The sequence below is a fragment of the Ceratotherium simum genome, chromosome 10 (assembly GCF_057802395.1).
Source record: "Ceratotherium simum simum isolate JZ-2026a chromosome 10, ASM5780239v1, whole genome shotgun sequence".
NCBI lineage: Eukaryota > Metazoa > Chordata > Mammalia > Perissodactyla > Rhinocerotidae > Ceratotherium > Ceratotherium simum.
The window spans coordinates 71,483,673-71,509,797 of NC_141909.1; the positions used below are offsets into that span (position 1 = coordinate 71,483,673).

At 35.4% G+C, this 26,125-nt stretch overlaps 1 protein-coding gene across 6 annotated transcripts in view; it reads right to left on the reverse strand.

The window, feature by feature from the left end:
• The window catches only part of PDS5B (PDS5 cohesin associated factor B), a 190,988-nt gene that overhangs the window by 56,190 nt on the left and 108,673 nt on the right, over positions 1 to 26,125 (reverse strand). For all 6 annotated transcript variants that reach the window (XM_087436211.1, XM_087436209.1, XM_087436208.1 and 3 more), the window contains exons 15-19: positions 24,441 to 24,489; positions 21,604 to 21,743; positions 19,879 to 19,994; positions 12,270 to 12,375; positions 8,751 to 8,911 (exon numbers count right to left, since the gene is read on the reverse strand). In XM_087436211.1, coding sequence (XP_087292337.1) covers positions 8,751 to 8,911; positions 12,270 to 12,375; positions 19,879 to 19,994; positions 21,604 to 21,743; positions 24,441 to 24,489 — 572 coding nt within the window. The remainder of the gene's footprint in view (positions 1 to 8,750; positions 8,912 to 12,269; positions 12,376 to 19,878; positions 19,995 to 21,603; positions 21,744 to 24,440; positions 24,490 to 26,125) is intronic.

Consider the following 26,125-nt stretch of genomic DNA (forward strand, 5'->3'; position numbering starts at 1 on the left):
GTACGTCACAGCTGCACATCCTTCTAGTTGCTGTATGTGGGACGCGGCCTCAGCATGGCTGGAGAAGCGGTGCGTCCGTGCGCGCCGGGCATCCGAACCTAGGCCGTCAGCAGCGGAGCACGTGCACTTAACCGCTAAGCCACGGGGCCAGCCCTAAAAGAATATTTAATTTTTTTTTTTTTTTGGTAAGGAAGATCAGCCCTGAGCTAACATCTGCCAATCCTCCTCTTTTTGCTGAAGGAGACTGATCCTGGGCTAACATCCATGCCCATCTTCCTCCACTTTATATGGGACGCCGCCACAGCATGGCTTGACAAGCGGTGCGTCGGTGGCGCCCGGGATCCGAACCGGCGAACCCTGGGCTGCCACAATGGAGCGCGCGCGCGCTTAACCGCATGCGCCACCAGGCCAGCCCCAGACCTATCTTCTCATAAATCAGACTTTACAACACAAACATCCATAATCTCTTTTCCTAGTAGTCAAGAGATAAATTGCAGGTCACACACAAGTAAGAAGCAACTTTGGTTGGGATTTTTTTTAAGATAGTACAAAAAATTTTAAGCTCATCCAATTTTTTGCATATTCATTTAAAGAGAAAACAGAAATAAACCAAAACAAACAAAGAAAAAAAAACAATTTCAAGAATTCTGAAGTACTATGCAGAGTCTTCGAAGTTAGTGAAATGTAAATGAAGCAACTACCTTCTGGCTGCTTTTTCTATTAATAAGTTCCTATTAAAAAGAATCCTTTAATATAGTAATAAATTGGAATACAAACCAACAGGGAAAATGAATTAACTTCAGCTACCAATTTAAGCTTCTATAATTCCAGAAATACATCTTTGAGAATAAAAAATAATCCTCTTGATTAGAGCTTGATGAGAATACATATAGGCTAATGCCACCCATAGAAGTTGAACCCAAACATTATTTTAACAAAACTACACAAGTTTTAAATATATAAGGAAAAGCAAAAGGATAATAAAACATGCCAGAATGGTTAACCCTAGTTCTGAGGATCTAATGTACAGCATGGTGACTACAGTTAATAATTCCGTGTTGTATATTTGAAATCTGCTGAGAGAGTAGATCTTAAGACTTCTTACCAAAAAAAGAAACTATGTGAGGTGATAGATGTGTTAATTAACCTGACTGTTGTTATCATTCCACAATGTATATGTATAGCAAATCATCGTGTTTACACTTTAAATATATTATAATTTTATTTCTCATTTATATCTCAATAAACCTGGAGAAAAGAATGGTTAACAGTGAGGGGGAAGAGAAGAGTACGGTAATTTATAGAAGCACAAACAGATGTTCAGCGTTATTGATAGTTTTCTGTTAATTGAGTTGTGTTCTACGTGAATATATGTTTCTTCTTTTTATTGTTTTTACATCTTATGTTATATATTATGAATGAAATATTTAACAGTAAAACTTTTGGAGCCATTTAAATCTTTATCTGTGGCAAGTAATTTTAAAGTGAAAGAGTCCACAGCAAAACACCTGTGTTAGAATGCTGAGTGATACCTGCAATGGTTGGGTCACAATAAAACTCACTGTGCATTATGCTTGCACTTTATGGAATGTTCAGGAATTGAAACAGGCTGTAAAAGCAGGAGGTAGGACAGGAGGAAAAATGAACATGTTCTCTGAGGAGCTGCTCTGATGTCAGATTATATCAAGTCCTGAGGGAATTTCCATCAGCTGAGTGAAAACTAACTTTGATCGTTTTCCTAGATCCTAAAGTTTAATTTTTATGTAGTTCAATTTGGGAAAATGTACATCCTCAGATAGTGACTGTGCACTGCTGATCAACAGACCTAATAAATTTACCAGGAGAGTCAAAAAAAAAAAAAAAGAATCCTTTATTCTCTCATTAAATTGACTTTCTTCTTTCAAATGCAAGTTTTTTTCTCCTGGTGATAATCATATACATGCAGAAAACATAAACAAAACTGAAAAATAGATTAAAAACACTAAACAAAAAACTCAAAATTCCACTACTCTGATATAATTACTGTCAACATTTCTGTCAACATTTAAAATTTCTCTATACATACATAAATATATTAAACAAACGAGGATACAAAATACATACTATCCGAAAACATTTTTTCATCCACCAGTGTTGTAGATAACCCTTCTTCGTCAAGTATTGCTAAACACTATTCTGCTTAATGGTCACATAGCTCTTTAGTGGATGGCTATACCACAACTAATCTAACCAATCTCCTACTGGCGAGCATTTGGATGGTCTCTTTCTCTCTTTTTTTTAAACCTTAACAACAAAACCATGAACATCCCTGTGCTAGTTATTTACCTACCGAGCTTTAAGCCTATCCTATAATCTGCTCTGAGATCCTGGAGCTGTAAATCTGCAAAGTACGTTTCCCAGACTCCCTCAAGAGCTAGTTTCCTGTTAGGTTCTTCTAGTAAGAGACACCAGAGCTTCTTGAGGCATTCTGTGCAGTGGCTTCACCACCCCTCAGCAACAACCAGGCCACCCTGACTTTGACAGCTGGGTGATGTTGACGGGGCTCTCCCACCCAATTGGGCAGGCCTTAACACTATTCTTCCCAGTTGTTCCACCAGCCCTAAGGGTGGTACCTGCTTCCAGAAATTCATAATCTTTGGGTTACCAAAGCAACTTTTTGCTCTTTCATCCTTCAAACATCTGTATTAATTAATTTATGTTTAAAATACCTAGTATGGTTTCTGTTTCTCTGACTGGACCCTGAACCATATAATCATTACATAGACATCTTTTCTAATTCTCTCTGGGATAAGTTCCTAAAAGTGAAACTGCAGTGTTAAAGACTACACACATTCGTATGTATTACCAGATTTACTAACCCAGAAAAGCTGCATCCATTTATACTCCAACCAAGACAGCATCACTGGAATGCTAGCTAACACTGGTTGTAGCACGTAAGTGTTTCTATCTGTATTTTCCTGGATTACTATTAGTAGGCATAAATGTCTTTTCTTGATTTGGGGGCTGGAAGTATTTCCTGTTTGTGAATTTCCTGTTCATTCCCTTTCCCAGTATTCTACCATGAGACTTGATTGTTATTCTTTTGCTACGAGTCTTTATACATTACAGATACTAACCTTTTCTAAGTCATATATATGTTGAAAATAGTTTCCCAGCATACCATTTGTGTTTCTTTTTTTCATGATTTTTGCTTTTGTCTAAATAGTAGTCTCCCTCCATTAAAATATAAGGACAGAGATTTACCCTGTACTGTTCATTTCAACATTTTCAGTACCTTATACACAGTGGAAGCTCTAAAAATATTTTTTTCAACAGATTTTTAAAAACTCAATCCATCAATATTTCATTTATGACTTGACATTAGTGTCCCTTCCCCCACAAAAAAAGGAGTTACAGAAATGCACTGGTTGCTGATATTTTATTAATTCATTTTATATACCTAAAATATTAGCTAAATACAGAATTTATCTTTGACTTATCTGGAATATATGTAAAAAGACAAGCAGTCTATATTAATTTTTCTTTTCAAAACAGGTAATCTAATTTTTCCTATTTTCTTTGCTAAATATTATACGCCTCCACCCAGTACTATAGGATTGCAAATTTCTTGTATACTTTACTTCTAGGTCTTCTGATTTTTACTCCTATGATATTTTCGAAATGGTTGTTGGTGGTATATAAGGACAGCTTTGGATTTTTACATACTTATTTTGGCTATCTTGTTTTTAGTAGCCTTCAGTTGATTCTCTTGGATTTTCCAAGAAATATGGTAACTTTGCTTCCTCCTTTCCAACACTTGTACCTCTTATTCTATTTTCTTATGTAATTATATCAGCTACTGCTTCCAAAACAATGTTTAAATCATCGCAGAGATAGTGTATTTTCTTTTTTATTTTTTTTTATTTTTTTTTAAAGATTTTATTTATTTTATTTTTCCCCCCAAAGCCCCAGTGGATAGTTGTATGTCGTAGCTGCACATCCTTCTAGTTGCTGTATGCGGGACTCGACCTCAGGATGAACGGAGAAGTGGTGCCTCGATGCGCACCCGGGATCCGAACCCGGGCCACCAGCATCGCAGCGCGCGCACTTAACCACCAAGCCACAGGGCCGGCCCAGATAGTGTATTTTCTCGTCTTGTTTCTGATTTTACTGGGAATGCTTCTAGTGTTTTACCATATCATGGCGCCTATTGGTTTAAGAGATATTTATCATGTAATGAAGGTATTTAAGCCTATTATTGGGTTTAAGTATAAACAGACTGTTCGTTTTTTTTTTATCAGAGGCCCTTTCAGCATCTATCAAAATGATCTACTGTGTGTGCCCTTTCCCTTTACTCACTCATACAATGAACTGTAACATCAGTATCAGGCTTACTAATACCAACTCTCTTTGTATTCCTGGAATTAACCACATTTGGCCATAGTATATTCTTGTTATACTGTAGTAAACTCTCTTTTTGCTAATATTTTACTTAGAATTTTGCACCATTATTAGTAAGATTTGTCTGAGCATTCTTTGGGGAGATATCTTTTATCAGGTTTCAGCATTCCTGTGAGTTATCTTGGCTTTATAAGAAGTAATCTGAAATCTTTTTTTTTTTTTTCCTATGCTCTGAACATTTAAAAAGAATTAGAATTCCTGGTTTCTTATAGCTTTGAAATACCTCCTTTAACATATAACTTTTACTGGCACTTTTTATTTGAGGGTAATTTTCTCAATTTCTTTTATAATTATAGCCTATTAGATTTTTTCCTTCCCTCTTCTTGAGCCAATTTTATTGATTTACGTCATCCTTAAAAAAAAAACCAGGTTTTCAAATATCTAAAACATAGATATAGCCACATCGAAAACTTAAACACTGAGAATAAAATGATGAGAAAAGACAAATCAGAGATAAGCAAACACGAAGAAAACAAAAGCAAACACGAAGAAAAATGCATTTAGGGGCATAAGCAAAACTAAATGCAAAGAGAACAAGCATACAACATGGCAGTCAGAGTGACTTCGCAATAAACAGGGGAAATACATTTCCTGAGTCCTTGTACCCTAAACACATTTGCCCTTAAACAGACCTTGGCTAGTTAGGAAATTCCTGGTTACTTTCTCTTTGTCCATCAAAACTCTCTAGCTGGGGGCCAGCCCGCTGGCGCAAGCAGTTAAGTGCGCGTGCTCTGCTGCAGCGGCCCGGGGTTCACCGGTTTGGATCCCAGGCACGCACCGACGCGCTGCTTGGCAAGCCATGCTGTGGCGGCGTCCCATATAAAGTGGAGGAGGATGGGCACGGATGTTAGCCCAGGGCCAGTCTTCCTCAGCAAAAAAAAAAGAGGAGGATTGGCAGATGTTAGCACAGGGCTGATCTCCTCACAAAAAAAAAAAAAAACTCTCTAGCTGTTGAATTGTTAACTTCAGAAATCTTATGTGGTTGAAGAGAAATAAGTCAGCTTCATTACTTTTCCATCGTATATGACCTATTTCTTTTTTTTCTTCCCTTGTTGTTTCTGAAATCACTTCTGTAATCCCTGAAAATTCAGTAAATTCCATCAGGATATTTTCTTAAAACATGAACCCTCTTGATCTCCACATTCATGTTTTCATTCATTCTAAAAAGTTTACTATTTTTTTTTAATATTTTCCATTTCCCATGTCTTCTCCACAAACACCAATTATAGCTTTTCACTATCTACAATTCGTTCTCTTTAACCGCCTTCATTTCTTTGCGCACTACCTCCACATTTTATGCAATTTCTCAAGCTCAGCCTCTAGCTTACTGATTACACTTTCTATATTGTTTACCCTGCTCCTTGCTGCTTGTAATAAATCATATTCTATAATGCAAATATGTTTCTGCTCTTTTTTACCCTTAGCTCTGCCACTTTCCTTTTCATATATCATCTTACCACTTTTGTTTTTTTTTTTTTCCAGATGTCATTTGCTGGTTAACTTTCTTGGCAGTTTAGAACAGCTACCTAAAATTTTCTTTTTTCCTAGAAAAATTCACTTCTTCCAAATAGTGCTTATTCATAGCTATCTTTTGAATGCTAAAACATGGGTTTCACGTTTGTTAATTTATTTGTGTTGTGTTAATTCATCTTTGAATAACAGACATTATCTCTTAATAATAGATAGAAATTCTCTCTTAATAATCTCTTAATTTAATAAACAAAAATGCAGATAGCGTCTCCCTGATGACTGAACATTGAACACTTCTCTTAAAAAATTAACATCAAAGCTCCCAACTCAGGCTACATTTGCTTAATCAGCTGGCTACATAGCATGGAGGAGGGAGCTGGGACTAAAGGTAGTAAATCCTTTATCTCTATGTAATTTCTCTGCAAGTCGGCTGAAACCCTTCCAATGATGAGAAACAGCTCCACCTGGACTATGGCTATATCCTATGCCAAAAGGAGACTCTCAGTTTTGGCACATCTGCCTACTTTGGGGTGAGCCAGACTTCTGAGAGAGAGGCTGAGTTAGACCGGAACCCATAACTCATTATCATTTTTGTTCAGTGGGTCAGCACCTAATTTTTTCTGTGCCTGTAAAATTCGTAATAAGACATTTGCATCGTGATTCTACTCTAAGCCTTACTTCTTCTAAGCTTTGCTCCTCCTGTTAAAGAAAATAGGTCAGCCCCCGCCCCCAAAATGGTAATGACCACAAAGTCTCTCCTTTAGTTCTATTACAACTGAAATCAGGTTTTCCTTATTTCTCTCAAAGCTTGAGAGAAGTCAGCAAATGACAGAACACTATATATTCTCTTATACAACTGATTCAGGGATATGCGTATCAATTGTCAATGTTCTCACATTCAGTTCAGTCTAAATGGCTGATCTAGCACCAACTCTGTCAGGTTTGTGGACAGAAACTAACCGTAGAGTCTACTTAGATACATTTTTCTTTTGGTTCTTTTGAATTATTTTGGTGAGATTAAGGGAAAATAATTTAATAAATATTCAATTTAATAAATATTCACTTAACTCTATGATTTTTCCTCAAAATCAATTCACCCAATTTAATAATTTAAAACATAAAACCTGCACATATATTCTATCTCCTGGGAAACATATACTCTGAGTTACTTCATTGAGAACAGTGTGTGCACACAGCAGATATTCAATACCAGTCAATGCTCCTCATTAAAGACATGTGAAATATACTCAGCATATAAATGAAATTTTAAGTACTTCAGTTCTATATTAAAGTATCGTATGTTTTAAAATGCCCTGTGTGTTCTAAAATGTCAACCTTTCCACCTTGCTCTCACAGTTCTCCTACAAATATATCAAACAATGTTTCTCTAAAATATAAAGGGTACTAGAAAAGACAACCTAGAATGAAAATTAAAACTTTCAGTGAATAAATCAAACTAAAACTTGTTGAAAGCTCTAATTAAGAAAGGAATTGTGCCATAATGGATATGGTACCACAGCCATTGCAGATAAAGAGACCTAAATTCAAATCTTCACTCTTGCTAGCAATATGACCTAGAACCATTTACCTTAACTGAACATTAGATTCCTGATTTGGAAGATTAGGATAATTCCTACACCTTACTGAACGGTTGCAAGGTTTAAATGAGATAGTACAATAAGTGGGCATTCAGTAAAGGGTATAGAGTTATATATAGTGTGTGTATGTACGTATACATAACTCTCCCAACTCTGATCTCTGATCTGGACAGGAGAGTCACAGCACCATTCCAAAGTAAAATTCATGTTCTGAGCTACTTTAAAAATTAAGATGTCAGTTCTAAACAATCAAGTTTCTTACTCCTGACAAAGAGAATACTGTTACAAAATTCTGGTATGTTTCAATTATTATTTAAATAATGCCTTTATCCTATTAACAATAGTTTCTAGGATTGATTAAGTTCACATGAACAGAAAAGAATAACAAAAAGTGTACCTGAGACTCTAAGAGCTAGCTTTGTTCACAGTCTCTTTCTGAGGAAAAGGGCCATTAGCAAATCTTCAACATGAAGAAGTATGTTACCCCAACCACAACTAACTAGACCAATAGCTAAGCCAGAAGTAATGAGGTAGAGGTAAAACAAACCACCAACACCTAAGGCAACATCAGGACCAACTATCAGATCCGATCTCTAGGAAAGGGGGGAGAGGTGCATATAGAGAAGTAAGCAGGGAGCCATAAAGAACGAAGATTATTCTTTTGAGCTATTACAGAAACTTGAACAAGAATCAACCACTATCAGAGATCCCTAGGATAACAGTACAATTTTCAATTCCTGGAAATACTCGAACGCACAAAAAAATCCATTGCTGATAAGATGATTATTCCAAGCTTTCCTGCTTCCCTGTGTCAAACAAAGCACCACTTCTGAACATTTTCAATCCAGTACCCTTAATCATAGAGGAAAGTGAAGAGTGCTATAGATAAACCTGCTGAAATTCCTTTGGAATTTCTCATTGGACCTTAAATCAACGTAAATTGTTTTTTCTATGCCATAATATGTCAAGTAACTGTTCTATTATACAATTGTTTTCATTAAAATCTTTAAGCAAAGAAATGCCATGTTCACTCCACATTTTCATGAATCTTCTAAAATACCAATCAATGCTTTCTCCCAGGAAATGAGACTCTAAACTCTATACTCTAAACTCAGTATACACTTAAGATAACCTAGACATTATTTCCTCAAAACCTGAAAGATCCCAACTACTACATAAATCAAGAAACTGTAAATTATTTCTCTATTTTCCAGAATATTTATCAGAATAAACTCAACTCACGATCTTATGTGTGGAAAATCCTCTTCAATTCTGCTTCCTGTGTTTTTGAAAATTTGGAGTGCAGCTTCTGCTACTTTTTCATCATCCATTTTCAGACAAGCCAGGAGAGACTCAAATGTTTCCGCAGAATGAAACGAGATCGGATGTGTAAATGAGAGCACCTAAAAAGTAAGTCATAAAAAATGATCTGCAAACCCTTTTCATCTTTATAATATAAATCCAAAATATTACATATTAGAAATACTGAAAATCCAAATAAATACAAAAATTATTATGCTAACAAGTAAATGAGAGCACTATAAATAAAATTTTAAAATGTACTCAAATATATAACAGAAATGTTCTTTTGTAGGAAAACTGTATAATCTGAAGAAGTCATTTCTTTCAAAATTAAATTACATGTTAATATAATTCAACTCAAAATAATTTGGATTTTGGTTAATGTTTAGTTTTTTTTGGAGGGGGATGAGGGTAGGAGAAAAGGGACAAGAAGAGAGAATTTAACAAAATATCTCTATGCTTCTAAATAAAGGTCATTAGAAGAGACTAGCTAATAAGATATTTGAAAAAAAGTAATCTAGGGAAGGAGGTAAAACACCAGACAGTAAAAGATATTATAAGGTTACAATAATCAAATCAACATGGTACTAACATTAGAAGAAACATAAAACAGAAATAGTAAAGTAATAAATAAACCCTAGTATATATAAGAACTTAGATTATATAGAATGTAATAGATTATAAAGAAGGCAACAGAAAATAAGAGTGGATGGGATTTTGAATAAACAGTCATGGTAAAATTGAGTAGCTATTGGGAGAATATTAAATTAGATCCTCCCTCACAATATATACTTTCAAAATAAATTTCAGATAGGTTATGTTTCAAATTTAAAAAATCACTCTAAACATAAGATTTTTTAAGCTTAAAATAAACAATTGGAATCAAATGTGGAATGTAAAAACAAGCAAGTAGTAGAGAAATATATTATGCATAATACCATATATTTAAGATTCAGAAACAAGCAAAATAAGCAATGTTAATTAGAGATACATACATAGACTTGGATGGTAAAACTATAAATAATGGTAAGAGAACAATAAATCCAAAATTAAAAACAATTACACCTGAGGGGTACGAGTGAGGGAAAAAACCACTCAGGGAACTTCAACCGTATCGTTTGTACTCTATTTACACATAACTGCTTTAACGATGGGGATAAGTTCTGAGAAATGCGTCGTTAGGCAATTTCACCCATTGTGTGAACATCGCAGAGTGTACTCACACAAACCTAGATGGTATAGGCTACTACAAACCTAGGCTATACGGTACTAATTGTATGGGACCACTGTCGTATATGCAGTCCGTCATTGACCAAAACGTTTTTATGTGGTGCATGACTGTAATTTGAGTTAGTATTCTATTTACTTTTCACTGGTATTCATTTAATTATTATACTGTATAACTTACATATGATAGAATATGTTGTACTTTTTTATATATTAAATATGTTCTATAAAAAAGCAAAGAAAAGGGGGGCTGGCCCCGTGGCATAGCAGTTAAGTGCTTGCACCCCGCTGCTGGCAGCCTGGGTTCAGATCCTGGGCACGCACCAACACACCACCTGTCAGGCCATGCTGTGGCGTCATCCCACATAAAGCGGAGGAAGATGGGCACGGATGTTAGCTCAGGGCCAGTCTTCCTCAGCAAAAAAAGAGAAGGAATGGCATGGATGTTAGCTCAGAGCTGATCTTCCTCACAAAAAAAAAAAAGGCAAAGAAAATAAAAAGTTCACTTAAATCAGTTAAAAAAACAAAAGATTGAGATGTCAGTAGAAAATGAACACAAGATAAAAATAACGAATTCATCACAGGGAAAACACTAATGATTAACATATAGAAGGTATACCTCAGTAGTAATAATTACGCAAATTAAAACTATTTTTGCTTATCAGATTAGCAAATCTCTTAAAAATTTACAATATTCCATGTCTGTGAAGATAGGAGATAGGTACTTCGTACACCGTTGACGAAATCATATATGGGTACAATTTCTCTGTAAAGGAATTTGAAAATGGTCATTCTCTTTGACCCAGTAATGCTCTTCTAATATTTAAAAAAATGGTATTAGAGCAAGAGATCTTAGTGCATTTTTTTAAGGATTAAAAGTAGTATTCCACTGTATATATATACTATATCATCTTTATCCATTCATCCATTGATGGGCACTTAGGTTGTTTCCAAGTCTTGGCTATTGTGAATAATGCTGCAATGAACATAGGGGTACATATATTTTTTTCAAATTACTGTTTTCGTGTTCTTTGGCTAAATACCCAGAATGGAATAGTTGGATCATATGGTAGTTCTATCGTTAATTTTTTGACAAATCTCCATACTATTTTCCATAGTGGCTGCACCAGTTTACAATTCCCACCAGCAGTGTAAGAGGGTTCCCTTTTCTCCACAGCCTCTCCAACACTTGTTATTTCTTGTCTTTTTAATAACAGCCATTCTGATGGGCATGAAGTGATACCTCATTATATTTTTCATGTGCATTTCCCTGATAATTAGTGATGTTGAACATCTTTTCACATGTGCCTACTGGTCACCTGTGTATCTTCTTTGGAAAAATGTCCCTACGTGTCCATCAATGAATGAATGGATAAAGAAGACGTACGTGTGTACACACACACACACACACACACACACACTGGAATACTACTCAGCCATAAAAAAAGATGAAATCTTGCCATTTGTGACAACATGGCTGGATCTCAAGGGCATTATGCTAAGCTAAATAAGTCAGACGGAGAAAGCCAAATACTGTATGATTTCACTCATATGTGGAAAATAAAACAATAACACACACACAGACACAGAGAATAGACTGGTGGTTACCAGAGGGGGTGGGAGGAGGGGAAAAGGAGTAAAAGGGCACATGCGTACAGTGACAGATGGCAATTAGACTTTGGGTGGTGAACACAATGTAGTCTACACAGAAATAGAAATATAATGATGTATACCTGAAATTTATATAATGCTATAAATGCATGTTACTTCAATTAAAAAAACATTAAAAGGAAAAAAGAAACTAATGTTTATATATGATAGGCTTACGAATATTTTGTTTATTTTACATTTTCTAAGTTGTCAACAATTACTTGATATTTTTGTAATCAGTAAAAGGCAGTAGCATATTTTAGCTAACAATATAAAAGATAAAATTGAGTTTCAGGAAAATGTTGGCTCCTTCTGTGGTAGGGCTACCACCTTTTTTACTCACTAATGAAACCTTCAAATTATAATGCATTATTTTAATATAATTAATAGTAGACTATATTATACAAACCTGAAAATATTGGCTTACCTGTTAAAATAAATATGCAACTTCTAAATTATCTAAAAAGACAGAAAATTTTACTCTAGGTTCTATAAACTTAAGAAGCAAATATCAAGAAAATATAAACTATGTGTTTAACAGTTATCTAATTAGGCACTTGATGTCACCTTAAGCATATTTACCTTAAGCAGTTCAAGACCTGCCCTGATAGCTTGATCAGTAGGAACACCCTCATCTTCATCATCTGCTGTTCCATCTATTGATTTGTTCACTTGCTTAATAAGAGCACTGAAGTATGACAAAAAAAATTGTCATTTTTTCAACTGTCCTTTATTAGCAATGTGTAATAAAAATAATCCAGAATATTTTCTATATAGACCACATTGAAACCATACACAAATCCAATACAAGTGTTTCCCAAACATTATTACAAAACAAAAAACTATAGTACAAGCATATCTCGTTTTATTGTGCTTCACTTTATTGTGCTTCGCAGCTATTGCGTTTTTTAGATGCTGAAGGTCTGTGGCAACCCTGCATCAAGCAAGTCTATCAGTGCCATTTTTCCAATAGCATTTGCTCACTTCATGTCTGTGTCACATTTTGGTAATTCTCGCAATATTTCAAGCTTTTTCATTATTATTATATTTGTTATGGTGATCCGTGATTGCCACCCCTGGTGGTCTAGTTGTTAAGATTCGGTGCTTTCACCATTGCAGCCCACGCTCCCTTTTGGGTCAGGGAACCACACAACCCGTCTTATGGTTGTCATACTGTGGCGGCTGCGTGTTGCTGTGATACTGAAAGCTATGCCACCAGAATTTCAAACACCAGCAGGGTCACCCATGGTGGACAGGTTTCAGCAGAGCTTCCAGACTAAGACAGACTAGGAAAAAGGACCTGGCCACCTACTTCTGAAACAATTGGCCATGAAAACCCTATGAATAGTACCAGAGCACTGTCTGATATAGCATCAGAAGGTAAGAGGATGGTGCAAAAAAGATCAGGCAGGGTTCCAACGAAACTAACAATGATAGGTCATGATAGATCTTTGATGTTTCTATTTTAATCATTTTGGGGTGCAACGAACCGCACCTATATAAGATGGCAAACTTAATCGATAAATGTCGTGTGCTGACTGCTCCACTGACCAGCTGTTTTCCATCTCTCTTCCTCTCCACGGGCCTCCCTATTCCCTGGTACACAACAATATTGAAATTAAGTCAATTAATAACCCTACAGTGGCCTCTAACTGTTTCAGTGAAAGGAAAAGTTGCACATTGCTCACTTTAAATTGAAAGCTAGAAATGATTAAGCTTAGTGAGGAAGGCTGAAAGTGTTGAAAGCTGAGATAGACCAAAAACTAGGCCTCTTGTGCTAAACAGTTAGCCAAGCTGTGAATGCAAAGGAAAAGTTCTTGAAGGAAATTAAAAGTGCTACTTCAGTGAATACACGAATGACAGAAAGCAAAACAGCCTTATGGCTAATATGGAGAAAGTTTTAGTGGTCTGGATAGAACATAAACCAAACACAACATTCCCTTAAGCCAAAGCCTAATCCAGAGCAAGGCCCTAACTCTCTTCAAATCTATGAAGGCTAAGAGAGGGGAGGAAGCTACAAAACAAAAGATGGAAGCTAGCAGACTGGTTCATGAGATTTAAGGAAAGCAGCCATCTCCATAACGTAAAAGCGCAAGGTGAAGCAGCCAGTGCTGACGTAGAAGCTGCAGTAAGTTATCCAGAAGATCTAGCTAAGATAACTCATGAAGGTGGCTACACTAAAGAAGAGATTCTCATGAAGGTGGCTACACTAAAGAAGAGATTCTCATGAAGGTGGCTACACTAAAGAAGAGATTTTCAATGTACACAAAACAGCCTTATTTTGGAAGAAGATGCCATCTAGGACTTTCATAGCTAGACAGGAGAAGTCACTGCCTGGCTTCAAAGCATCAAAGGACAAGGCTGACTCGCTTGTTAGGGACTAAGGCAGCTGATGACTTTAAGTTGAAGCCAATGCTCATTTACCAATCCAAAAATCCTAGGGCCCTTAAACATTATGCTATATCTACCCTGCCTGTGCTCTATAAATGGTACAACAATACCTGGATGATAGCACATCTGTTTACAACCTGGTTTACTGACTATTTTAAGCCCACTGTTGATTAAAAAAGCTTCTTCTCAGAAAAAAAGATTCCTTTCAAAATATTACTGCTCACTGACAATGCACTTTGCCACCCAAGAGCTCTGACACAGATGTACAACGAGATTAATGTTGTTTTCACGCCTGCTAACACAACATCCATTCCTCAGCCCACGGATCAAGGACTAATTTTGACTTTCAAGTCTTATTATTTAAGAAATACATTTCATAAAGCTATAGATGCCATAGATAGTGACTCCTCTGATGGATCTGGCCAAAGTAAATGCAAAACCTTCTGGAAAGGATTCACCATTCTAGAGGCCATTAAGAACATTCATGATTCATGGGAAGAGGTCAAATATCAACATTAATAGGAGTTTAGAAGAAGCTGATGCCAACCCTCATGGCTGACTTTGAGGGATTCAAGACTTCAGTGGAGGAAGTAACTGCAGATGTGGTGGAAATAGCTAGAGAACTAGAATTAGAAGTGGATCCTGAAGATGTGACTGAATTGCTGCACTCTAACAAAACTTTAAGAAATGAGGAGTTGCTTTCTATGGATGAGCAAATAAAGTGGTTTCTTGAGATGTAATCTACCCCTGATGAAGATTCTGTGAAAAATGCTGAAATAACAACACAGGATTTAGAGCATCACATAAACTCAGTTGATAAAGCAGCAGCAGGGTTTGAGAGGATTGACTCCAATTTTGAAAGAAGTTCTACTGTGGGTAAATGCTATCAAACAACACTGCACGCTACAGAGAAATAGTTTGTGAAAGGAAGTGGCAATCAACGCAGCAAACTTCATTACTGTCTGATTTTAAGAAACTGCCACAGCCTCCCTAATCTCCACCAAACACCACACTGATCAGTCAGCAGCCATCAACACTGAGGCAAGACTCTCCATTAGCAAAACTATTATGACTCACTGAAGGCTCAGATAATGGTTAGCATTTTTTAGCAATAAAGTATTTTTTAATTAAGGTATGTACACTGTTTTTTTACACATAATGCGACTGCACACTTAGACTACAGTATAGTATAAACATAATTTTTATGGACACTGGGAAACCAAAATATTTGTGTGACTCGCTTTATTGCGATATTTGCTTTATTGAAGTGGTCTGGAACTGAACCTGCAATATCTCCGAGGTATGCCTATGAATATTTTGAGACACTTCTTTTTAAAAACAGTATTTTCCCTTATCCATTCAAATAAGGTCAAAATGTTATTTGATTTGCTACCTATTAATTTTATTTTTGCTTTGTTTATTATTGCTATCTACATTTTTATTCTTGTATTTTCCACAGAAGGCATATACCCAAACACATGAATGATAGATGTTTTCTAATTATCTAAAATTCTTTATTGCTCCAGTAAGTAGAACAATGTATACTGGAATAAAGGATAAATGGCAACATTAAGCACTTTCAAACTTAACCAAATATTACTGTGTCAGACACTATTGTAAGAGCCAGAAATACACAGGCCTGCTCCTGAAATATGTAAAAATACCTAGATAATACACATACAATAAAACTTCACTAGAACGTCAGAATAGATCAAAAAGGAAACACGTTTTCAAATTTTCTTCTAAAACCAAAGTTATGTTATTTTAAAATAAACATTTGTAATGCAGTATCAATTATCTAAAATAATCATTCACACTGATAGTATTTGTTCTTTTTACCAAAAAATAAATAAATAAATAACAAACACCAGGTTACAGACATAGTATGTATCAAAATACAAGAAAATCCAATTATTCAACGTTCCTTAAAATGTTTAGTAGATCTATGTTTCTACAAAAACATTATGTACCCAAACTTAAGGTTAACCTAGGAGTCAAATGCATCCATCTCCCCTGCAGGGTCCTCTTGAATTTATCACCCCCTTACAGTTGGTATCTTTGGGGATGTTTCCTCTCCTGGTCAGCTCAGTGAGGTGACGCCAACCAAAAAGCTAACGAATCAATAATATTTTCCTGTATCAGCCAAAGCCATATAAAAAATACAGAGAGGGGAAAATCTATTTACAATAAGTCAAAATACATAAAATGACTAGGAATAAAAAGTTTTACATGCACAGAATCTGTAAGTAAATTCTAAAATTATATGAAGGGAGCATAGAGATTTGAATAAATTGACATGTATTTCCATAAGAGGGAAACACAATATTACACAAATGGCATTTTTCACTAAATCTATAAATGTGTCAGGGGAACACAGCTTGGTGTGGGACAAAATTCAACAGATGCATTCTATGGCTTATCTGGAAAAATTAATTAACATTTGGGAAGAACCAATAAATTTTAGGGGAGGAGAGATGAAAGAACTTTCCCAATAAAATAAAAACATATCAAAAAACTTCAAAATACATAGGAACCAAAGCAAAAGTCCAGTAAGAGTCCAAATCATATAAGAATTTATGTTATAATAAGGGAACATTTCAAATCAACTGAGAAGGAATCAATTTTCAATAAATGGAGTTGATACAACTAGCTATCACATGCTTTTAAAAAAGGATGGATCTCTTCCTCCTCCTCACACTAAAATGAATTCCAGACCTATTAGAGATTTAAATGTAAAAAACATCACCACCTCATGATACCAGAGACAGAAAGAAATCATAAAGGAAACAACTGATAGATTTAATTACATAATTTAATATTTACTAATGTGAAGCACAAATTTAAAAGGCAATAGAGCTGGATTAATAGCCTTATTTTATAAAGCATTCTTATAATCAATAAGAAAAAGACAATTCCTCCAAGCACCTCACAGAAAAATAAAAAGAAATGCAATTAGCCAAGAAATACATGGCAAAAAATGTTCAACTTTATTAGTAATACAATTTTTTTAAAAAAAGAGTACCATCATTCACCTATAATATGGCAAAGACTGAAAAGGTCAATAGCCACTATCAGGAAGAGTTAGTTAGTTAAGAGTTAATCCAACTCGACACTCGTTCACTACCGGCGGGGACCAAGAGTGAAATCTTTCTGGAGGCCTATATACATAGTGTGGTGGTTGACCAAGAAGGCTCTGGAGCCAGACTTCCTGGGTTTAAATGCCATTCACCACTTCCCAGCAGTGGGAAAGTTACTTAATATCTTTGTAACTCACTGTTCCTTATTTGTAAAATGAAAATAATAATATTTCTTATCTCATAAAGTTAAGAAGTAAGTAAGTTAAAACGTACAACGTTTAGAATCATCCCAGGCACATTATAAGCACTAATCACTACATTCTGTTATTGTTATTTATGTTTTGACATAGCTTCTACACCACTATGACTTACTGATTGCTAAAGACAAAGACGAGTTTTGGACCTCAGTCTCTTTAACTATTCATAGTATATGTTATTTCTGAAAACTTTTTCCATCTTAACTTTCAAAGTACTCCAATAACCTGGTTTTTTTTACATTTCTGTAACTCTTCTACTATTAAAAAAATAAAAAGAAAATTCCAAGGTTCTTTCCATGATCTTTTGATCTTTTTACTTCTTTCTATACAATCTCTTGCTCAGGGAACTAATCCAACCTCAGTTTCACATTGAACTCAATTTGCCTTGATTTTTTTAAAAAAATTGTCCGTCATGTCCAAATAAGCACATCCTTTCTCACCTCCTTCAAAATCAGCTCCCTTCATTCTTTTCAAGGTATTACTATTCTCTTCATCATTTGGACTTGAACTCTTATATTTCTGACTCCTACTCGCCTTTATTCCCCATTTCCAGTATGATGACCCACTTTTTGGGTCGTTCTTTTAAAACTTTCCTCAAATATGTTCTTTCCATCTCACTACCACCATCCATAGACAATTATAATAATACCTTAGCAATCTATCTCTTCTCCTTCCCTCCTCCTATTCATCATCAATCATCTGTGATTCTCAACAAACCAAAGAATAAAGTAATAGCTCTAAAGTTAGATCTCAAATGCTTTCCACAATCTGATCCCAACTACTTTTTTAGGATCATCTCATAAGACTTTTATACCTCTTCATACTGTAGCTTAAACAGAAGGCAGTCATTTTCAAAATATCCTTGGTCTTTCCTATTTAGTTAGCACGGCTTATATTAATCTTGATGCCTAGAATACTCCTCCCATCTCTGTAGAAACAAAATCTTACTCGTTCTTACTCTTAGGTCAAATACTACCCCCTTGGAGAAATCTTCTTTCGGTAATCTGAACACTACCTGCACTAATTTTATGGAACTAAGATTATGAAATATAATCTCTTGATTAAAATTCTTTATTCCATTACTAGACAGAAGGTGGATGAAAAGCAGAAAGTATGCCTTGTCAATACCTAACTAGCACTACCTTGAATAGAGAAGGCATGGGGATTATTTATTTAATTAATGAATTTCAATCTGATTCAGATTCTTCCTTGTACTAACGTAAAGGGTTCCAGTTTTTTGTTTTTTCTTTTGTTTTTCAAACCACAGAACCCCTTCTTCAAATGAAAACTGATGCAAGAGGAGTCCAAAGTGACTAATGGCTATCCAAAGTAGGGTCTCTACTCTGTGGGGTGTCAGGGCCCAAAAGATACACCCTATGCCCTCCCCAACAAAAAAATCTCCAAAGGGGCTTCCCTGGGTATAGGATGTACCATTAGTATTATTTATCTTAGATTCTAATGTATCTATGAAAGATACCACTGATGACTAGTAAATCAGTATGCTATATATATTTTATAAGTACTTTATTTTTTTTAACCAGTTGAAACATTTTAGAAAAAACTTTTTTTAAAAATCTCTTCTGGGTCGGCCCTGTGGCTTAGTGGTTAAGCACACGCGCTCCACTACTGGCGGCCCAGGTTCAGATCCTGGGCGCGCACCGACGCACCACTTCTCCGGCCATGGTGCAGCCACATCCCACATACAGCAACTAGAAGGATGTGCAACTATGACATACAACTATCTACTGGGGCTTTGGGGGGGGGGGGGAAGGAGGAGGATTGGCAATAGATGTTAGCTCAGAGCCGGTCTTCCTCAGCAAAAAGAGGAGGATTAGCATGGATGATAGCTCAGGGCTGATCTTCCTCACAAAAAACATAAATAAATAAAAAATAAAAAATCTCTTCTCACATTTTACAAAAGGGAGTATAGACATAAAAAGAAAGTACTTTCCAAGATGCCACAGTAAGGTGATATCAAAGCTGAAACTTTAAATGAGGGTTGTTTTAAAAATAAGATTTTCAGTTCTCAAGTATCTGTGAAAATACATCATATGTTGCTTCACAACATATTCACCTAATTTACCTTTCCTGAAGGTATAACTACAACTCGTTTGTTATTTCCTAACCTATGCAAGCTAGCTAAAATGAGGAATTCCTGGTATACTGGTAACAGATAGGCATGGATTGACAATTTCTCACCCAAATTGAAGCAATACTTAAAATTAAACAAGAAAAACTAAATACATACAGATATATATAGATGAGTGTGTGTATGTATATATATACACACATACATGCATATATATGAATAGATATATATACAGATATATACAGGTAGTATATAGCCATTACGTACATACATAAATCTATACAGATGAGTGCCTTGTATACAGCAAGTACTCAACAGTGACTGAAGCATGAATGAATGAATAGTAATAAAAATTTAATATTTTTGTACACAAATACCTGATAGATTCAGTATCTATGTGCACAGGTGCTATCCTCTCCAAGAGAAACTTGATCATCTCCAGGAAAGGATTTGTAGGCTGTTTGGGGTTGCCCAACTTCTTAGTTATTTCACGCTGTAATGTAGATTTTTTAAATATTACAAAAGTATGTTTAAATAATTACACTACATCACAATGTTAAGAACCTACAATAACTAAAACCATGTAGTACTGGTGCTGGAATAAAAACTCAACAGGAATTGAATGGGTCCAGAAAATAGACTAGATTAAGAGTTTAGCATATGAGAAAGGTAACACTTCAAGCAAGTAGGAAAAAGATTATTCAATATATTGTATTGAAATAACTGGACAGACATCTAGAATAAAAACAGAGTTAGATCCCTATCTCATACCTTACACCAAAAATACTTCAAAAGGATAAAAACAAATACAAAAGAATAAAACACAGAGTCATGGATACACAAACTTCAGCGAGCAAACTTATCAGGAGAGCTTGTTAAAACTACAGACTCCTGTACCTCATGGTGAAGATTCTCAATTAGCTAATCTGGAGTGGAGTCAAGAATTATCTTTTTTAAAAAAGCCTCTTACGGGCCGGCCTGGCGGCGCAAGCGGTTAAGTGCGCATGCTCCGCTGTGGCGACCCAGGGTTCGCCGGTTTGGATCCTGGGCGCACAGCAGACGCACCGCTTGTCAAGCCATGCTGTGGCAGCGTCCCATACAAAGTGGAGGAAGGTGGGCATGGATGTTAGCCCAGGGCCAGTCTTCCTCAGCAAAAAGAAGAGGATTGGCAGATGTTAGCTCAGGGCTGATCTTCCTCACAAAAAAAAAAAAAAAAGAGCCTCTTAGAAGACACATGGGCAACAGATTAAGAAATAATGACGTTAGTAAATATCTTCATTGACTTGCAATAGAATGGGATTTCACAAGCAGGATACCAAAGGCAAAAACCTTGAGAAGACTGCTGATAGACTCAGCTAGATAAAAATAAAACTACAGTATATAAAGGACATCATAAATAAAATGAAAGGGCAAACGACAACTGACAAAAAATTATTTTCAGCTTAATTAACGTACAGTGCCATGACAAACTAACAAATCAATAAGATAAAGACAAATATCATTCCAGAAAAATAGGCAAAGATTAAAAACATACAATTTACAAAAGAAATATGAATGGCTAATACACCCAAGGAGAAAAATGGCCAGACGAAAAGCAACCAAGAAATAAAAATCCTATCAAAATAACTGTTTCTGTGTGTTTGAGTTTTGCTTATTTTCAACAATGATACTGGCCAATAATGAATTTATCCTAAAGAAATAATCAAAACAGTGTAAAATTATTTAGCTATAAAGATATTAATTAAAGTGTTCTTTACATTAATCAAAAATTGGGGAAAAAATCTAAATGTGTAACAAGTGGACTGTTCAATAAATTATGGTACATATATTCAACAGTACACTATGTTGCTATTAAATATAATACTGTAAAAGACTAATTAATGAAAATAAGTAAAGTGTACTATATGCGTAACATGATCTTATTTTGGAAGGACATACACCATAATATTAACAGCCACTGTCTCTATAGAAGGATTATAGTTTAGCTATACTGTCATTTTTGTGATATTTTCTAAATTTTACATAATGAATATAAATTATTTTATAAAAGCGGACAAAAAAAGATTTCTCAAACATTAGCTCTTTTAAATTTCTCTCCTTACCACACAACCTTCAGCCTGCTTGCAGGAGCATGTTGGACTAACAAGTACTTCTAACTGTTTTCTTATTTTCTCATCATCTTCTAACACCTGTGTGAACTTCTTCATGAAATCCTGAGCCTTACCAGGATCTGGCAAATTTCCTTAAATTAAATTAAAATACAATTTTAGAAATTTCTCAAAATAATAAAAAATCAACATTTTTCATTTTTTTATTACTTTGATTAATAATCCTAACTTACAAATTCAGTTTAAGTTTAATGAGATAAATTATGGAGCACATTCAACAGTCAATTTTTTTTTTTTTTAAAGATTTTATTTATTCATTTTTTTCCCCCCAAAGCCCCAGTAGATAGTTGTATGCCATAGGTTCACATCCTTCCAGTTGCTGTACGTGGGACTCGGCCTCGCGTTGGACGGAGAAGTGGTGCCTTGGGGCGCGCCCGGGATCCGAACCCGGGCCGCCAGCATCAGAGCGCGCGCACTTAACCACCAAGCCACGGAGCCGGCCCTCAACAGTCAATTTTCACAAATAAAATTTTGCCTTCTAGAAATAAAAAACAAGGTCATTGTGAAGGACCATCTATGCAGGGAAAGACTGAACTGGCTATTTCTAAATAACTCCTTATAATTTTAAGGGCATTAAAAGTCAAGCTGAATAATACCAATTTTATTACTGTCCCCTTGAGTTTGTTGCATATGCTGTTTTCTTGTAATTCACAGCGAGAGATTAATCAATAAGTTTTACCTTTAAAAAATTATTTTCCTGTATCGTGTTGTTTGTTGTTAAACCATCCAGAGATAATTCACATACACACGCATACTATCTGGCACTGACACACGCTGAGCAACATGTTCCAGCTGTTACTGCTGGATATGTCACTAATGCATGAGAAAGGATGAATTCCTATAGAATCAACGATGATTTTTATACTACTCTCCTAATATGTCCATGTATCAAAACACTTATGAAAGCCAATAAAATGTTGATCCCAGTATCTTTTTTTCTGGCTACTCACAACTGTTATAGAGAACCAGATTAGGATACTTCTTTTTTTTTTTTTTTTTTTTTTAGATTTTATTTTATTTTTCCCCCCAAAGCCCCAGTGGATAGTTGTGTGTCGTAGCTGCACATCCTTCTAGTTGCTGTATGTGGGACTCGGCCTCAGGATGAACGGAGAAGTGGTGCCTCGATGCGCACCCGGGATCCGAACCCGGGCCACCAGCATCGCAGCGCGCGCACTTAACCACCAAGCCACAGGGCCGGCCCAGGATACTTCTAATAACAGAAATTATAATATAGAACTACGGACTGTAATAAAAGTAGTAGAAATCCAACTGAATCTTAAAATATGGATACAGTAAATGCAATCTTCAAGTTCATACACAACTTTGAAATTCCATTTTAGGTCTTGGCTAGATCACTGAATGTAGTAAGAACAAATTTTCCCCCTAAATATTTGACTGTATGACCTTTTCATGTTTCTATAATACAAAAAAATCTACTGTATTGTTTTCAAATAATTTTAGAAAATGTCACTTTATAGCCCCTCGATAAGGTATAGGCATCATATTAAAGGCTACAATAAGGCCTACTATTTAGAGACAAAACAAAAAGAGAGCGAGATGGGGGGGGCAGGGGAGAAAGGGAGCGGAGAACAGGAGGGAGGGAAGAAGGAGGTAGGGAACAAAAAAAATTCTTTTTAATTCAGCATTCTACAAATGCACTTGACCATGGAAACCTTTTTCCTAACAATACTGTTAACACCTGCAGGATACTAGCATTCCTCAGAACAGAACTGGGGAAATACTGTACTTGCTGAAAGCAAATGGATGGGGGTAAAAAAGAGAAAGAATATAGGAGATGATCTCCTTTAGGGGATAGTGTCCACAGCCAAACTACGGAAGAGATAGTTATGAAAAAGCAATCGCACAAAATCACTTGCTTTAAGTTATCCAAAGGGACTGAAAATTATTTATGTTTAACTGTCCAAGACGAAAATATATTTTGGTCTTAAAGCCTATTCAGGCTAAAACTCCTTTCACTTAGTCCAAAACCCAGTCTATTAGGTTACTGTTCTCTTCAGTGTCTTAGCATTACTTCCATAAACATCTTGCAACATCTGTTAACACCTCAGAAATCCATCTAAGATCTCTTCATTACTGTCAAGTGGAGGCTCAGTAGAAGTACTCCTCCAGGTGCTCCTGAGTTTCCCTCTGTCCATATGCTACACACAGCGATCTCTAGGTGGGAGAAAAGCAAATGCCCTGAAAAAACACCTTCTTTTCCCTATTCCTACACCGAACAAACGAGATGTGCTACACAATCCTTTTGTATTTACTGTTAAATGCAATTAAATAACATTTTATTTGAAATCAGTGAAAGCAAAAAAGCAAATTAATATTTGTTTTTTCAAAGAAGCTCTTTTGTAGTTATTAGATCGATCCTTCACACTAAATTTTGGCTCAGAACGAAATTAGCGTCAGATAGATTCACTCTAGAGTAAGCAACACCAAAGCACAGATTCAGTTTTAACAATAAGACTAAGTAATAATTTGAATAAATTCTCAAAAATAAATTTATGCAATAAATCCTTTTTCCAGTGCTTGCTCCTATCAACACACAAAATGAAAATAAAAATTCTGTGTAGTATACAAAGTAAATGAAAATCAGAAAAAAAAGGAAAGCTGAGGCTGAGTTGTCTTGAAAAATCAATCAAAAACACTTTAATCTTTCCCTATATTATCATGGTCTAAAATGAACTCCATGAAACACTTTATCAGAAAGAAATGTTTCAATTAAACTTTAAATTTTACATATAATATACGAAATAACTTACTTGTAATAACCATCACTTTGGAAAATATGGCCTTGACACTGGCATCTGTCTGTAAATCACACAAAAAACGCAAAATTAAAATTTCCTAACAATAATTTTCAAGTTTTTGGCTTTATCGTAAGCAAAAAAGTTAACAAGTATACAATTCTGAGTGACTTGAGGTGCTCCTAAAATTTCTAAGCCTGAGGATTATAAGGCACAGTCATGAAGCTTACAGGGAAGACAAGGATAAAGACAATTAAAAAGATGCCATTGACATGGACAAAAGATTTTTCCCAGGGTACTAGTTATTTGCTGCATCAGGGTAGTATTATTTCAGTGAATTAATGTGTTCACCACATTGTGCTGCATGTAATACACTCTGTAAAGTCACCTGTATGAAAGACGTTTCTAAATGTGCTAGTTATTCGTTGCATCAGGTTAATGTTTAAAAAAAGAAAAAAAAGATGCCATTGAGCAACTCAGTAAAATACTGAGCTAGAAAAACACTGGGGTGAAGGCAACAAATCAAATAAATCAACAAACCATGCCTATTGAGAAGAAGCTCGCTAAGAGGAAGTGAGAGACAAAGCATAATAGAGCACAAGAGTTAATTCTCAAATATTTGGAATTTAAAGTATTGGAATAGACCTGTCTAGAAACATTTAAGATTTTTGTAAGTGTTGTTTAATTTGGGGGGAAAGAGGTGGTACTGGGCTTTCAAGAAGTTGACCCACATGCAAAAGAAACAGCAACAACAAAAGTACAATACAGGAAATTACAAAGTCACTTTGAGTGACTCTGAGCAATTCAACTTAGTTAAACGAAGCTAGAAGAGCTACGCTGCTGAGCTAAGTAAGGATAAAAAACGATCTTAACCAGATTGAATAAGGAAGAAAGCAAAAGAACACACACACAGACTGATCATTAAGTATCTAAGAGTCTTCCTGGTAAAAGAGGAAGAAACAGAAACACCCAAAAGTTAAACATAGCTTTGTATTTTTTCAAACTTGATAATGTCTACTATAATTCTTGGTATAAAGTGAATATTAAGCAATAAGAGACTATTAATTTTCTCACTAGAACACCACTTTGTGGTACTATTGCTCTCTATTCTGATTCTTCTTGAACCCCACCACACATGAATAAGAATTCCCTCTTTAATTTGGATAACTCGGTAATTATTTTAAGACAATTTAAAGGAAAATTCCACAAAGAAGTAGGGAACTAAACATTCTAATTGAATTGAGATTGTATTCTGTTATCTCATGCAAGAATGAGCAGAGAAGTCATGATACCGTCCCAAGTTTTTATCAACAGGCAAGAAGAAGAAGCTCCCACTAAATAAATTTTAAAGGGATAGGGAGAGTCAAAAACAAACTTATTTTTTATTACAATCTCACACATCTCTTCAACATATGATCTACACACTTAACATACTACTCAGCTGCTATTATGACTTCAATAATGCCTAAAATCAGGAATAATTTTACATACATTTATATAAGAACATCTCATATTTTTAATTAACACTTTTGCAACTTTGGCCAAAAAGAAGTAAATTAACATGGCCCCAGGTAGCAAACAGGGGCACTTTATCCAGAGATTATTAACTGAAACACACTAACTTACTACATTGTAACACTGACTCAAACACATGTTTATTGGCTGAAAATCACTCACTGGGGTTTTCCAATTTCCCCCGT